The 18,004-nt window shown below is 35.6% G+C and overlaps 1 protein-coding gene across 2 annotated transcripts in view; it reads left to right on the forward strand.

Annotated features, from left to right (window-relative positions):
* Positions 1-18,004, forward strand: part of LOC148952099 (uncharacterized) — a 644,245-nt gene that overhangs the window by 30,580 nt on the left and 595,661 nt on the right. For both annotated transcript variants that reach the window (XM_089089541.1, XM_089089542.1), the window contains exons 4-5: positions 6,513-6,588; positions 14,566-14,708. In XM_089089541.1, the coding sequence (XP_088945667.1) occupies positions 6,513-6,588; positions 14,566-14,708 (219 nt within the window). The remainder of the gene's footprint in view (positions 1-6,512; positions 6,589-14,565; positions 14,709-18,004) is intronic.

Raw genomic sequence — 18,004 nt, forward strand, 5'->3', positions numbered from 1 at the left:
CCAAGAAGGCAAAATTGGGGGCACAAAGACGGTAGAACCGGAGAGAAACAGTATCATATTGATGAATTGTGGTATCTTGCAAGGTAAAGACGAGCAGAGAGTGTGTACCTAATTTAAAACCTCCCTTTAAAAAGAGCTGATTAAAAAAGTAAAAAAAAAACAACTAAATTTGCTATTAAAGCCCGAAGTCATGATATTAAAAAATAGCTAATGCCATTTTCTAACACATAGTTTAAATTCAAAATCACAATAATAGAATCGGAATGTCTCAGGCAGGGTCAAACTGCCCCGAGACTCTAGGCGGGCGTGCCTCTCCGAAAGCTAACACACAAATATTTGTCCAATTTGAGTCAAAGCTATTCCCGCCGTTTGCCCAAGCCGTTTATCAAAACACTTGGAAACCTATAGGTCTACCCGTTCGCCTGTAAGTTTAGGGGACTTTTCGGTCATGTGTTAATGCTAAAACACGGTAGTGTGCCTGACACTCTAAACAGACACGCCTATTAGGCTTAGGTCTTTTGTTCGCCTCTGAGTCCAAGCAGATTCAGTCTCCCCCCCCCCCCCTTTTGCATACAAGTCTAGTTGACATTGTTCGTCATGAGTTAACCCAAAAATCCAGTTCGTCCCTAAAGTTCTATGACTCTACCTTAGTTCTGCCCTGAGATGGATGGATGAATGATAGACTATCTATCAACAGGGGGAAATGACATCATTTTTTATACATTCCTGAAAAAGGCTTATGCAAGCTCTGCCTCTCACTCAGACTATCTGTCTTGGCTTTTTATTCAATTAGCCATGGATTGATGGTAACTTGATCTTAATTCAAGTTACTATCAAGCCTAGTAGCTATTAAGCCCATGAAATGAATATTTGTGCTCAATTTTGGGCTTTGAGGATGGGTGATAGGATTTTTTTGAAAAAAAAAACCAAACGATATTGCTTTAATTTAGCTCTGTACTTTTCTGGGAGACAATCTTCTTTTTTAAATTTAATATGGACAAAGTTAAAATTAATCATAATATCTTGACAAAAACGGCATAAGTTTTGATATTTACTCCAAGACTTAAATTTTTTCAAAATATTTCGAATATTTGCTCACGTGGCATGATTGAATTTGTCAATGGCTATTAAAATTCCCACAGGATATACTAGCTCTCGAGGAAAGCAAATCTTTTTTCTCGGCTTGCAAGTGTTTCAGGTGACTAGACAATCAAACAAAGAGCTTTCGCTTGAATCTCTAATATTGGTTTTGAGACAAGAGAGCTCTTTTGGAGTTTAGCTCTATAATACCCCCTTTAAACATTTCTTAGAGATATAAGCTCTTTGCTTGAGGAGTTTTTCTCATGATTCTTTCAAGGTCAAAAGCTGGAAAAATTACCCAGAAGGGAATTGACCTTAATGAAAGTCTCATCGGAAAAAGAGAGAATGCTTACCAACTGTTTTCGTATTCTTTCCTTTTTTCATTGTGCTTGCCCTGCTTTTTTAAGGAAAATGATGAGTAAGAATACGTACTGAGCCTATAAAAACTGTTGTTTTTTTTTTCCAACTTTACAATGTTCAGAAAAGGCAAAATAAGTGCGTTAAAAAATCGTAATGAAGCACTCTTTGTGGTAGTTTCTCTTTGTTTTAAGTTTAACTTCATTTACTTGTTGTAATTTCTGCTCTTCTTGGGTTTCACTTATTTATTGATAGTAATTTATGGCGGTTTTACACTTGAATCACTACTTTAATTTATTTTTGCTCTCTTGGGTGTAATGTAGCTCTTTACTTTTCCTTGAAAAACTTCTTTGGTGGAAAAAGTTTTTTTTAAATGAATTAAGTAAAGATTGTCGGTCCTTTTTTTTACAAGCCAATATTCAGGGGACGAAATATTTTGGCACTCTTTTCCTTTTCCCTAGACATAATATTTGAAGCTCCCTTGCCCTCCCCAAAGACTCCTTGAAACTTTGCAATTCGACTTCCCCTCAGCCGTTCCTGACTTATTATGAGACACGCATAGCCTGGGTGGATATATTATCTTTGGATTTACTGCACTATTTCACCCTGAGTAGATTGAAAGTTCAACTGGGACTAATAATGCCAAAACTTCTAGGTGGGTCGTTGATGAACATTCCCCCCTCTTCTTTCTATAAACACAAATGTTGAGTCTCCTTGCCTCCTCCCCAAAACAATCGGAATGTCTCTGCCTGGTCCCTAGAAGTTGTCCCCGAGATGTTACAGATACGCCATTTAATACCTTAAAATATGTTTTCTTTCGACTTACCTCTACCCCTCCCTCCAAGTCAAAGATTTGAGGTTTACTTGGCCCTCAGCATTCCATGAAGTTTTTAACTGGATCCCTAAGCTGTGCATGAGATAATTGTGTATACACTAATTTCGTAACCTGCGTACGTATGATTTCTTTCGCTGTACATTGCTATTTCATTGATAATAGAATCTAGTCCAATAGGGGCTTATTTTTCCAAAAATTGAAATAGACTAGAAACAGAAATGTTTAGACCGTTCTCCTCTGTCTTCTCTCCTGAATTCAGGATTTTACATTCGCTTACGCCGCCCTTCATACTCTCTAAAAGTTCCAACTTGATCCCCAAGGCCGTTCTAAAGATTTTGCAAACATCGTTCTGATTGTGTCTTGATATTAATAAAAAAAAAAACTTTCCGAAAAAGAAGTTTTTCAAAGAAAAGTAAAGGCCTTTTTAAACTTAAGATCAGCAGATACAAATACCTGTTAAAATGCAAACTCAAAATGACCAGAAATTACTATTAAAGAATAAGTGAAACCCAAAATGACCAGAAATTAAATAAAAAATCATAGCAAAAAAAAAAAAAAAAACATACAAGTAATAATGTAAATGAATAAATAAATCTTAAAGCGATTAATGCATAAATTTAATATACAAATCAAGCTTAAAACGAAGAAAAATATTTTGCTGTCGAAGTATAAATGAAACCTAAAACGAACAGAAATTATTATTATAGGAGATTTTAACTGTAATTTGACTGACGCCTCGTTATTGCGTACTTCTATTTTGTCTGGTATTTTTGACGATTGGCTTAGAATATTGCCTAAAGATCTTGATTACACTTACACACACCATTCAAGTCATGTATCGAACCTTGACCATGCAGTTTCTTCTATAAATCTCCAAGTGTCACCTATTCACGTCGTTACTGATTTCCAACTATCACATCACCTTCCAATATCTGCATCTATTTATTGTTCCTCTGCTCAGTTTCCTCCCACTACACAACCACTTCAGCCCTACGCCCAATTTTACAGGGACTGGGAAAATATCCAAGATGACCTTTGTGCTGCAGTAACTATTTATGTCCTCCATAAAATTCATGTTCCGTTCCAGCTGCTCATGGAAAATCCACAAGTTGATGCAAATGAAATACGAATGTTGCTAGATATCTATCTTGCACAAATTTGCCATGCTCTGCAATGCGCAGACAAAGCCAGTATACCTCTTAAAAGTATACGTCGGGGTGTCACAAAGCACTGGTCCAGTAATCCGAGCCTAGTTGAATCTTGGAGAAAATCCAAATTTTGGTACCATTTGTTGCTCCAGTGCGACCGTCCTCGCTCTGCCTGGGTTTCTAACATTCGTCTTTTTACCAAAAGAAAGTTTGCAAGAGAACTATGTATCCACATGAACCAGATAGTTGAAGAGACATCCCAGCAAGCTTTTCTGTCCCAACCTTCCTTCTGGAGAAATGTATCAAGAGATCTTCCTAGGGCCCACCTATCAGCTCAAGTTATTCCTGATTCCAAATGGAATTCATACTTTTCTGCTGATTTCTCCTCACCAGATGCCGCCCTACAGTCCGAATATGAAGATAAGCTTGATAAATTTCTGTTTAGGTGTCCATCCGACAATTTTGTTGTTTCAGCTGAGTCTGTACTGCGAGCAATCCAACGCCTAAGGCGTAAGAAATCTTCTGGCATCGATAAGATCAGCGCTCTTCACATTCTACATGGAAGTGAGCTGCTGGTAAACCATATTGCTCTTTTGATGCAGATGATTGTTACCCAAGGAGTTGTACCGTCTTCTTTCTCAATTGGAGATCTCACTCCAATTCCAAAGAAAGGTAAACTCGCAACCTAGTGCTCGTCCTTCCGCCCTATAACAGTGGCCACTACCTTCTGCAAGCTTTTTGAACTTCTGTTCATTGACCAACTGAACACAAAATGCTATGTTTCACCTAACCAATTTTGATTCCAGCCACTTCTCGGTTGTGCCCACGCTTTGACAGTTGTCGCGATTGCATTGATCGATGCTTATGTATCAGGCGAATCTCTCGTGTTTGTTGGGCATGACGTTCGTAAGGCGTTCGACTCTCTCATTCACGCCGCTAAGCTATTCTCTGCAGCAAAACGTGGAGTGAGCCCCTTATATATCAGAGCCCTTCGAGACATGTATTATCGTCTTAATGTTTGCCTAATACTTCAACCATTAGCTAAAGTTGACGGCTCTCAAGTCTGTGCACCAACCCCTAATATTTTTGTCAATGTTGAAAAAGGTACCCGTCAAGGTGCTGTTTCTTCCGCTTCACTCTTCAATAATGTAGTTCTTGATGCACAGTCAGCTGTTCCCACTTCATTCATCTTTGCCGGTCTAGACTTATCTCTCGTATTTTATGCAGACGACATTCTGAATGTGAGCCGCACTATCCAGCGCATAAGCGAGACTTTCGCAACGCTAAAATCTGAGTAAGCGAAACTAGGTCTTCAGTTCAATGCTGAAAAGTCCGAAGTTGTATTCTTCAATTGGAAGCAAGCGTCACCTAGGGATATTCCTCTCGGAAATAGTAGGATTAAGCCAGTAGATCATATCACCTACCTCGGTCTTCCCATTGGTTCGTTAGTAATGCACACGCGGAAACTATTAATTGCTCACATTGAGCGTAGAGTTGGGTTATCATATGCTTCTTTTGTAACTAATAAGTTGCGGTTCAACCGCCATCTTCTCTCGAAACTTTTTAACTCTGTCGCTCTACCACATTATTTGTACATATCGCCGTTTTGGAAAATGCTCACAAATTCTGACAAGTCAAAAATTAGTTCAGTTTTCTTCCGGTTCGCAAAATATCTTTTACGTTTTCCCCCTTGGACGCGCAATTCTTATCTGATTAGAAAATTCAGCATTGCTGACCCCATTATAGCCGTGGAAAAGCAAATTCGTGCTTATAATTCCCGTTTAATGAAGTTGAATCATCCCTGGTCGTAAGTTTTAACCCATTAGTTAAGATTTATTTGTTCTGTTTTTTTTATTTTATTTTTTTTTTTTTTTTTTTTTAAGTGTTTGTTTTCGCGCTTAGTGTAATTAGTGTTTGGTTGTTTTTTTTTTGTTTTTTTTTACCAATTATAGTTTGATGCAATGATGTTGTTATTATTTATGTTTTTTCAGTATTTAGGAGCCTAAAAAAAAAGAAAAGAAAACAGCAGCATAACTAGAGAGCAGTGTATAATTGTGTTTTTCTTTCTCGTTTTATTTTATTTGTTCTAAGTACTGATTTAGATATTAGACCCCGCGTTCGTCACTAAAAACCACATGTATAACTCCTAAGTTTATGTGTATTGCTTTTTTTTTTTTTTTTTGCTTATTGCTCCGTCTTTTCCTTTTTTGTATGACGGGTTTTCCAATAAATAATAATAATAAACAACCAATGACAGCAAACACACAATAGATACTAATATAAATGCATAAATAAATCTTAGAACGATTGAAACTTAAATTGAATATGCAAATTAAGCTTGAAACGAACAAAAATCACTGCAAACAAAAATTTGGGTATTGCCTCCTTCTCTCACTGTAAAAGTCTAAAACCTACTGCGTCATTGGCGCTTTACTGAAAACTATATGTTTTGAACAGTCATGGAAAATATAAGCAAAATCCAATTGAATATTTGGTCTATAATGATATTAATTGTTGAAAGATCCATCACTAAGATTTTATGAACTGTAATTTTCATTTTCAATGCTGTAAGAACTGGAGAATAAAATATTTGTAATAGCTACAGGAAAGTGCCGCATGACAGCGCTTTGTCCCGAACAAGGCCAAAGTGTTATCAAAGAAAAATGCTGAGAACTGTTGAAAGAGCATTTGTGTATTCTCCTAATTTTATGGGCTGTACTGGTACTATATCATTCGTTCCCAAACATAAATACAATCCATGGAAATGAACGGTTATTATAAACCATTTATCAAATAAAACTAACGGCTATGAGCATCGCATACTAGCGTATAATTTGTTTGGGTTTGGACCAATTAATTTTCTTATGGAAAGGGAAAATTAAAAAAAAAGGTGTCGATCAATGTTATTAAACCCTAAGTGAAATCAAACGAAACGCAACGAACCAGGGTAGGACTTAATGACTGTAGTTGACAAAATATAGCCACTAATGTTCTACTAACTATATTAAAACAAATGTGTAAGCTTGCATCACTCAGACAATGATTTGAGACACACGACGTTTTCGTTATACACGCCCTCTCTTTTTTTATAGGGACTGAGCGGTGGAACCACAGTTTCTGCAACGATGCTCATAGCTAAAAGAGCTGGCATTCCTGTGTTTGTGACAGGTAACCTCCCATTGTTCATCTTATTTTAAAAATATGAAACGATATGTCCGAAATTGTGTCTTTGAAGACAAGAAGAAGCGATGTCATTGTGCCTGAAAATTTTTGAAAAGTGTGTATTTTTACAACAAAGTTTTATGGGAGTGGAATATCATCATAATGGTTTTATTTATAGCCCATCACAAAAAAAAAATTGGGCAGGACCTAGAAAAGACAGAGTAAAAATTAAAAAAAAAATAAACAACAGAAACAAAAACATACTTCGACAACTACGAACACGAGACAAACAGAAATGACCAAAGATAGCAAGACTCCTGGCATTCAGTAGAAAAATCACGAATACGCTTCTCAATAACATCAGCTGGGTTTCCCAGTCGAAACTTTCTTCGCAGAAAAGTTAGTTGTGCATGTTGGCAATTCCATCAAATTCTCTGTAAATTTAAAATAATGGCGGTGAATTTGCTTTCTTTCACAACAGTTAAAAAAAGACCAAACATGAGTAAGAGCAAGTAGGGGCGGAACTGTTAGACTATTATATAACTAAGACCGGTGAACTCTGTTCAAATAAGACTTGTCTGAATCTAGGGATGCATACGCAGCCCGAATCTTACAAGCAAAATTTTTCAGGGCCAGGTGTGCAGTTTCTTTCAGATTTGCTCCAGTAGGCATACCCAGGTAAGTAAGGCTGCTAGTAAAAAGAACTTCAGAGCCAGATAGGCTTATTGAACTTCTATATCCTTATAGTTAAATGGTAGAACAACTGTTTTATCAGTATTAAAATTCAAACCAATGTGCTCATATTCTTTCTTTAAAAGCTCAAAAGTTGAAGAGCATCCGTGGAAAGTGCAGGAAAGGTTCTGTAAGTCATCCGCTAACGTAACTAGCGAGAGATCAAGTTCTTTGAACATAAATATTCAGCTCAGCTTATCTTGAGCACCAGTAACACAATTATTGAACACAACTGGAGAAATCAAAGCTCCTTAGCATACACCTTTCTGCACCCGAAATAGCAGACTACCATCTTTAGTTCCAACTTTCAGATTTCTATACATATATACCCAAATAAATACCGCGGCATCAGCACCTTTCATATGAGCCTCAAGCAAAATTTGCGCAAATATACACGAGTCAAAAGCTCTTGGGACATCAAGTGCACATACAAGAAAGAAATGACCTCGGTCTTCAATGTCCTTTAGCATATTTACAAGTAAAAAGACAGCGTGCTCTCTACCTAAGCCTCGCTTGTACCCGAACTAGCGAGGAGTGGTAACATTTTTCTTCAATGTCTCTTATCACAAAGGATTCAAAGAGCTTAAACGTAGTGCACGAGGCGGTAATGGGACGATAAGAACTGCACATGGAATTATCTTTTTTGCCCTTTTTAAAGATGGGAGTTATTTGTCCGACATAAAATTGCTTAGGGACTACACAGCAGACCAGGATCATCTGAAACAGTAGAGCTAGATGTTGCTCGATTAAACGTGAAGAAGTAGAAAAGGTACTGAAGTAGAATCAATTCCAGAAGAAGATGTCTTCTTTAATTTCGGAATTAAAGAGTGAACATAAGTAGAGAAAACAGTTTATCTACTGATGACGGTCACTTTTTATTTGACCGAAATATCCAGAGTTTTTGTCATTTTTTCCATTTTCTAATAAAAGGATTTAGCCGGTCTTCGAAAATACCTACAGAGTAAACAACACTTGGTGACACTTCGTCTTGTTTGAAAGAGCAAGGTCTGTATGTTTTTCATAAAACTCCTCTGTGCTTCTGTTGTGTGGACTGAACTTGCTCTTGAAATATTCAACCCACTTTTTTCAGGCACACTGGTACCTGTGCTTTGGTAGGCTTGCTAATATATATAATATATATAAGAAACAAAATGAAACAAAATGGCGTAACGAGTCAATTGAAGCAAAAGGAAAACCAAACAAATTTTAATATTTTCAGGTATTTGTCTGGTTTGAACTAAAATATGAAATTTATTGCTGAGACACCATAAATATTTTTGCAGTTTGCAGTTAAATAAAGTTATTTTATTTAAAATTTTCAGGCATTATTCTAGTTTCAGTTGACAAATCAGATTTTTTTCAAAGAATCAGACAGCTAACTAAGTCCAATATATGCAATGGTATGCTCTTCGAATAATCGTCTTTTAATGTAATAAGATAATCATCTATATAATAATTCCTTTTATTACTTCAAATACTATGGGTTACAGGTCGTTCCTTAATGTAAATATAATTAAAATAATAATCTATATAATGATTCCTTTTATTACTTCAGTTACCATGGGCTACGGTTCGTTCCTTAATGTAATACTATTAATAACTTCTACATGAGATTCTCTGGACTGACACCATTTATGATGAACTCTATCGTATTTTTATGTAAAAAATGATTATATTTAAACAAATATTTTGTTTTTAATTATACAATGCACTAGATGTAGCAATATCCTTTAAAATGAGCCATTAAACATAACCTGAACCATTAACCATTAATAATAAAACAGTTCGTGGTAACGAACTGTATAGTAAGAGCGAATCGTTTCAATAGTAACGGAAACTCTAATAAACGGAATTTTAATATCAATAGATACATCAAAAGAATCGGATTTGTATGCTGATCAAGTTTAGTCTTACCCATCAAAAGTTAGGAGTCTGAGAAAAATTTGCCTTATTTTCGAAAAAAGGAAAAAACAGCCCCTAAAAGTCATTGAATCTTAATGAAAATCACACCGTCAGATTCAGCGTATTATAGAATCTTACTGTAGAAGTTTCAAGCTCCTATCTGCAAAAATGTGGAATTTGTGTTTTTTTCCAAAAGAAAGATCACGGATGCGTCTTTATTTTTTTTTTTTTTTCTTTTCACCAGGGGTGTTTGCATCGACCCAGTGGTCCTAGAATGTCGCAAGAGGACTCATTCAAACGGAAATTAAAAGCTCTAGTGCAGTTTTTAATCCAAATTTTTTTTAAAATATCACTTTACAAAAAACTGCATTTTTTATGTCTTCTCATACTGTAGTCTTTTGAATGATATCCGATTTATTAAGTAATAAGACAGTTCGTGGCAACGAGCTGTGCGGTAAGTGCGACTCCTCTCAATAATAACCGAAACTCTAAAAACAAACTCTTGATATAAATAGATACATCAAAAGAATCGGATTTTTATGATCATTTTTAATATTTAAGTTTCAACAAGTTTAGTCTTAGCTTTCTAAAGTTACGTGCCTGAGAAAATTTGCCTTATTTTTGAAAAAAGGGGAAAACACAAAAATGGGGTTTGTTCTCAGTTCAGGGTCACTAACAGGATCTGACTAGTTTTAGGAGTTATGTGCTATTTTGTTTTTTACTATTGGACGTGATCATCTCTTACTAGGTTGCTAGCTACCACTGCAACCCGGATATCGTTAATAACTTACCTAGATATATGCCTGCTTACAAACAGGAAAAAGCCTTAGGCTTTTTCTTCTTTGGAATAGTAAGAGATGAACCTCAAAGAATCAGCCAACAGACTAAGTCCAATATATGTAATGTTTTGTTTTTCTAATATCGTTTTTTAATATAAGTTCGGATTAATTTGAAAATTCAAAAATGCATAATTCTTCTTGCAAAGCTTTGAATCTTTCTCCTAGCTTCCCCGTCTATATCCAACCCGTGATTTGTAGTCAGATTTTGGCATAGCTCCACTTGATCAAATCATACAAAAACTAAACTTATCGCTTGCTTATTCTGCTTTCCACAATAATCTTCCTCCTTAACTACCAACCTATTATAATATTCATAATTCGAAAGACCGCTGTCTACTTTCATCCTATTGAGCCTTCATAATCCCTAAATGTGTTTCTAGTGCTGCCCAGCAATCTCCCATTTACAAATTTATTACTCAATGGAACAAAATGCCCTTCAGTGTTGAACTAGCCACAAGTTTCTGCAAGCTGTACAAAAATATAACAAAACTTGATAATATAATTTAATCTTTCAATTTTTAACCAAGTTGCTTTAATTACCCATGTTTTATTCTTCTATCTTTCTTTTTTTCAGCGTTACTTTAATGTTTTCTGTTTTTTGGTCCTTAACAAGTTCTCTTCTAGGATCTTTATTGTTATTGATGTTTGTGTTATGTTTTTATTCGAATAAATTGAATTGAACTTATAACCGCATTTAAAAGACAAAACTAATTAAAATTGATTTAAAAATTAGAGCTATAAATAATACGCAATTGCTTTTATCTCTAACCATCTCAAAACCGCAAATTTGGAAAGCCTTACTTTCCACGGGGGTATTTTCCACGGGGGTATATTCCACGAGAGGTATTTTCTGGGGGGGGGGGGTAAACGCCTAGAACTGCATCAACGAGTAGGATGCATCAGTTTTACGGTTTGTTCAGTTTTATTTGATACTTAAATTTTGGCATAATTATTCCCTTTTATTTTACTATCATGCATCACGTTATTTTTCATGTTTACTTTCCTATTTTAAGAGCACCTCCCTAATACCAGTGAAACTCTTTTGTTACCTTCTTTGCTTTCTTTTAAGCGTTTTTATTTTTTTTACTGAGTGAAGATATAAACTGTAATTAATACCCCTAGGACCTGATTGCCAATAAGACGCCTAGGATTGTCCTAGCAGGATACACCTCGACTTCCAGGTTTTATAAATATTTTTTAGCTTCCAAGAAGAAATATTCCTCCATTTCATCAGAGTATTTTTTTTGGGGGGGGGGGTTATAGTTTTGATTGATTAATATTATGCTCTCCAACCCTTTGACCTTTCTTGGAAAGCTGAACTTTTCTAATTAGTAAGATAAAGCTCACGTGAAAACAATGAGCAAACAAAACCTAGTCTCTAAAGCTATTCCGAGAAGAGAACATTTTTGTTTAGAAATACTAGCTGGAACTTCTATCTTCTGGTGATTTAATATGATATTAGTTTTGAAATTTAAACCCGGCACTAATAACATAATTTTGCTTCCCAATATGAGTGAAAAGTTGAACAGATATTAGTTTGAATCGAACAGATATTAGTGTTATAGTATTTGCTAGGTCAACATTCCTGAACTGCAATTGAATGTTAAAAACTTTTTTTCGAGGGACTGATTTGGCTAATTAACAGATTCAGAGCAAATTATTTGTCGAGCTCCAAACCAGCGGGTTCAAATATTTTCAAAATTTTGCATTACACTTTTCAAGTTAAAACGGTTAAATTAAAAATAGCTGTAAAGTAAAAGTTTACTATCGGAAACCTTTAAAAAGGCTAAAAGTTGGTTGAATGCTTTTAGAAAAAACACCACTTCAATAGGTTCGCGTAAAGCATTTTTTTTTATCGTGTAGAGCAATCTTTTTTTTACAGTTTTTTTTTAAAGTTATCTTTTAAAGAGCAATTTTTAAAGTTATTTTTTTCCGTGAAAGTTCAACCCAACATTAAAAATTTTGATACAAATAACTTTTCTCAGTTTCTAAAATTGTCAAAAATATATGAACATATCCCAGTCCAATCTGAATCTTGTCAGTGTTCAGGTTTTAATAAGAGGTAAGATCCTATCAGTTACAAAAATAATTACTAATCTTTTCCAACTGGTTGTTAGAGATCCATTACCTTACAATAAACCTAATGACGCTGTTCTTGGATTTTCATTCATCACGGCTGGAATAGAAAACGAAAATTCTGCCTCATTTTCCTTTTCTTAGCTGATTATCTAGATCTACAATGTCAGGCTATTGAACGAATTAAATATTTAACGACAAACATTGTAGCAGCCGACAGGGCAAGGAAGTATCCAATTAGAACAGCATTTATTTAATATTTAATAACAAGTAATATTACTTTAGGTAATTGGTCTTAGATGAGATAAGGCGGGGAAATGAGAAGCTGGGCTATATTTAACTTTGAAATTTAGCATTGCTCCGTAACATTATTTTCCATAGCATGTTTTTGATATAGCTAATTATTTTGTTGTTAATGTTGTTTTCAGTCTTGCTTCTATATAAGATAAGATATTTGTTTCAAAAAATTTCTATCACAAGCCCCGAAGGGCCGAGTTCGCGTTTCGGAGTCATAAAAAAAAAGCACAACCACTAAAAAACTGGCAAAACAACATTAACAGAATTCCAAAACCATTCATTCGTCAAAAATATTAAGCGGCAAAATGTCAGAAAGTTAAAAAGGTAAAAACTAAAAGAGTGAAATAAAATTAGCGTTAAAAATGTTTAAAAGAGAACATATAAAACGGGGAGGGAACAAAGAATCAAACGAACATAAAACTTGGGTATCACCAGTACCGAAAAAAAGAAGCGAAAAATAGCGGTTTCAGTAATGATGCGGACAAAGGTTTTTTCATACCTGGAGGTAAAGCAACGGATAGGGGACAAGATAGGAACGGGTTCAGAAACAGTGCGTGGCAGGCGATGTCTGGGTGGGGAGTGTCTTTTGGGGAAAATGTTTTCCGTGCGAAGGTTTATTATTTCATTTTTTTTTTTGCAAAATTGAGGCACAACGTTCCTCTCCTGTGCTCAAGAGTTTCCAGCCTGGCCATTTTAAAAGGAGCGAGTATTGTATATTAGCTCCTTTAAAAATTATTCTCAGGGCTCTTTTTTGAATAGATTCAATTTCTTCTGATTGATCACGGGAGATGCCAGGATGCCAAACTGGACAAGCGTATTCAAGATGCGGACGGACAAAGGAAGTATAGATCCTTAAAGAATGGGATGGGGGGATGTTAAATTTATTCAAGAGCTTGAGGAGAGACTTGGGTGCGTTAGTTCTATGGACAATATCCTTTACGTGGATATCCCACTTTAAATCAAAAGAAATTATAACCCCAAGTAATTTAAAGGAAGACCCAGAAATATCTGGGGGGATAGGGTTGAGGAAAAGGGGTGAGGTGTTAAGGAAATATATTGGCATTATCATAGATTTTGAGGGGTTTTCTCTCATGTATAAGTCCATAGTGTTATTTGCAATATTATTGAGAATGCTTGTAGGGTTGTTATTAAGTTTCTGTAGCAGGTTTCAACAACCGTTAGGTCATCCACAAATTTCCATCTGTCAGAAAATTACTTAGAGAGGCTATTTATCATAACTGAAAAAAGGAGGGAACTTAGGAGAGTACCTTGGGGTACTCCATTGTGGACAGGGAGGGGACTGGAATAATGATTATGATATTTGACTACATGTGATCTACTTGATAAAAAGGAGGCAACTAATTTAACTAGGAAAGAATCAATATGTAAATCAGTTACAAGTTTCTCAACAAAAATATTGTGGTTGATAAGGTCAAATGCTTTTTGAAGGTCAATGGAAATTCAATTTAGAGGTTTTTCGAGAATTTTCCCAATTGAGTCAATAAGAAAAACAAGGTAATGGGAAGTAGAAATGCATTTGATGTTCCCGAATTGTCTGACGTCAGTAAGAGATAGGATTTTTTCTTTTAGCCAATCTGCAAGGAATCCTTCATATAGTTAGAGAATTTAGGAGTGAGTGAAATAGGGTGAACGCCTTCAAAACTAGGTTTTCCGTCTTTCTTTTTCAAGGGGGTTATGAGACCGTGTTTCCAAATTTACGGATATTGGCCAGACTCAGTAATCACCTTGAAAATAACAGACAAGGACTTTGAAAGGAAGTCAATGAAAGCACTAATAAGAGGAAACGGGATATCTAATGGGCATACTATATTGTATTGCTCTATGTTCTTTTATGTGCTATGGTTTTTAAAAATTACTGATTATTATTAAAGGACATTTAGATGAAACTATTACCCAATCAAAAAAGTTCCTAAGCATAGTAACCTCAATTTCTTAAATAAGAGGGATTTTATTTCTTTTAAGAATTGACGTGAGGCATTAAGTTTTACTTACTAAGGTTGAATGTACACTTCCAAATTCAAATTCGCTTTTAGTTTGTGTGTATGCAAGAATAAAAATGCTTTTGTTTACCTTGAATTGGTATTTTTCTCATGAAATTAAGCCATGATTGTTTCAGGAGGAATTGGCGGAGTCCATCGTGGCGTCAATTCAAGCTTTGATATTAGTGCAGATCTGACAGAACTAGGAAAGACGGCCATTACTGTAATCAGTAGCGGAGTAAAATCAATTCTTGATATTGATAAAACTCTAGAATATTTGGTGAGTATGATTGGACTTTGGAAAGAGAGAGAGAGAGAGAGAGAGAGAGAGAGAGAGAGAGAGAGAGAGAGAGAGAGAGAGAGAGAGAGAGAGAGAGAGAGAGAGAGAGAGAGAGAGAGAGAGAGAGAGAGAGAGAGAGAGAGAGAGAGAGAGAGAGAGAGAGAGAGAGAGAGAGAGAGAGAGAGAGAGAGAGAGTGAGAGAGAGAGGGGGAAATTTATTAAAACAACAAAACACAATAACTACTAGAGAAAAAAAAAACAACATAACAAGTACTTTAGATTTCAGTTAAAAACTCTGTCCCTAGAAACCTGGGTTAGATTAGATTAATTTATTACAAAAATGACCTAGTTAAACATGATCCATAGGTAACAGCCCATGGGAAGACATAAATTCACTGGCACTGGGTGGTTACCACAAACTAATTCAACATACTTAAAAAATTACTTTTAAATTTCTAAGTAAATTTTAAACTTTATTTTAACACATAGTGATGAACACTCACAGAAAACACAGAAGAAAAAAAGAAAAGAAAATAATAACAAAAGAAAATGAATAATAACACCAATCTCTGACTCCTGGCTCCTCACCCCCCTAATAATTTTTTTTTACTTTTTTTAAACAAATGCTGGTGTTCAGCCGCCTTAACACTATCTGGGGGGAATTCCATACCCTCTGGACCAGATGTTTCATTTGAAATCCAGTACGACTTCCACTCCTATGCCTTTAATTTCCTAAAACAAGCTACTGTATTATTAGTTTCTTTAACGTACCCCCCTATCAAACGGACTGCCTTATTCTGTAATACCTGTACACGCCTAAAATTACCAAAAGAATAGCTAGTCCATAGTCTATTGCTTGTACATACAGCCGTACAATATATTGGGGCTAATAGTCGCATGATAAAGAAGCAAAATCACCCGACCTGGTAAAAAGTGCTTAAGTCGACGTGTAATTCCAAGGCCCTCTTGCAACTTTTGATGACACAAGATCACTGTGACGTGATTATTTTAAAATGTTCTAGAGAATTACCAAAAAATAATATTCGCCCCCCGAGATCAATGGGCTTACCAATTCGACTAAAAACCATAAAACTTGTCTTTTTTACATTAACGGCCAACATACTTAAAGACGTAAACGCACATAAATGATTTAATACCATGTTTGTATTATTGATTAAACTCATCCACAGAAACACCACGAAAAGAAATAGCAGTGTCATCTACATAAACCAAATATAATAGCGGACTTAGCACAGAACCCTGCGGAACACCACAATTCACAAGATATGGACCGCAGGTTACACTATCAATTACAACCTTTAATGTCCTCCCCTATAAAAAATAATCAAATCAATTAAAAAAAGCTCCTTTAACCCCTAAAAGCTTTAATCTATTTAATAAAATACTAAAATCAACCGTATCAAATGCCTTTTTAATATCTAAAAAAACAGTGAGAGGTATTTGTCCACTATCAAGACACTGATTCACAAAATCACATTGGCGTAACACCGCATGTGTAGTTGAGTGACTTTTGCGGAAGCCGTACTGAGTATCACTAAGGATACCGTGATGTGTCAAATACTGGTAGAGTCGTCGATGAACAACTTTTTCAAGTACTTTCGGGAAAAGGGGAAGGATGGAGATTGAAACTGGAGGCCAATCTCCATCCTTCCCCTTTTCTCGAAAGTACTTGAAAAAGCTCTTCATCGACGATTCTACCGGTCGGTGATGTTTGTTTTAAGTTCAATTCTCATTGTAACTTTATTTTTAAATTTTAAATGTGCATAATCTTTCTTCCTTTATTAGTAATAATTGACCAAAAATACTCATTCACTCTTTGGCCATCTACATTTTATAACTGGTGAGTAATCCCTTTACCCATAGATACTAAAACGAAGTCCTTTAACTCGAAACACAAACTCAGATAATTCCTTAATATGTTTAATATCTTCGGGCACATCTAACCAACATTTAGGTCCAACATGCCTAAAAGAAAAGATGGATGGCATCGACGGAGCAAAAGGCGTTTGGACATTCTGAACTTGTCTTGTTAAATACTTATGGACCTGGTTTCCTTGCTGAAAAATAGCGTTAACTTTTTCATAAATTTCTCTGACTGAAACACGACTTCGGACAGGACCTAAAATAGGCAAAGCTGAATTTTGCAGCACATGAAGAGGACGAAGGTGAAGAGAAAATGAATTTGACCAAACGGCACAACAATAAAAAAAGATACGGATGTACAAGAGAGAAATAAAGGGTACGAAAAATCACGACTGTAAACATGTTTTCAACTTCTGCAACATTCCAACATTACGGGGAATCTTAGCACTAATAACCTCAATATGTATTTTTAAAGACACCGTCTCATCTATATACGCTACTAAGTGCTTAACCTCAGCATTCCTGGGAGGAATAACGTCACTTGAAGTTAAACCCTGAATCCACGGATAGCAATTCTCGGAAAGACCATAAACAACAACTGATGACTTACCAAGATTAATAACTAATCTGTTGGCCTCTTGCAAAATTTGAATTTGACTTAGACCTTCTTTCAGTGTCCACATTAGCTGAATGTCAGTCTTGGCTGCAACTGTGAATTGCGTGTCATATGCAAGCATAGCTAGAATTTTCTAACTGAAATTTCACTTCTAGTCTGTCCGCAAGGCAGTTCAACATCTAGATCATCAACAGCATTACAGAAATCATTAATATATACAAGGAAAAATAACGGGCCGAGGGAAGATCCTTGTGGCATTCCATGTTTCACTTCCCTAAACCCTGAAATTTCACCATTAGTGGCCACATACTACATTCTACCAGTGAGGAAAGATTGAATGAATCCCCAAGCCTTGCCGCGAACACCAGCACTGACCAACTTCCTAAGCAGTATTCTGTGGTCACCACAATCAAATACTTTCATCATTTCCAAGAGCAGAGAAACAACTTTCATATTAATATCTAACGAATCATTTATTGTTGTTGTCAGAAACAAAAGACCTTTTTTTTTTTTTACGAAAGTCGGATTGGTTTTCATGGAAAAAATTTCGGGCCTAAGAAAAACTTGCCAGTCTTCTACAGAAAACTTTTCAATAATTCTAGAAAACGCTGAAAGTAATGAATGTAGTCTATAATTACCAGGGTTGTAAAGGAATAATCTTTGCACGTTTAAGACAATCGGGAAGTACACATTTCTGAAAACACAGATTAATCAAATACATAAAATCTGACTGAATCGGACTAAAAACAAACTTGACAGCTTTTAACGGAACACGATCAATACCGGTTGCAGAATT

This window comes from Artemia sp. Qi Xiang Cuo, chromosome 5 (genome assembly GCF_049724085.1).
Source record: "Artemia sp. Qi Xiang Cuo chromosome 5, ASM4972408v1, whole genome shotgun sequence".
Lineage (NCBI taxonomy): Eukaryota > Metazoa > Arthropoda > Branchiopoda > Anostraca > Artemiidae > Artemia > Artemia sp. Qi Xiang Cuo.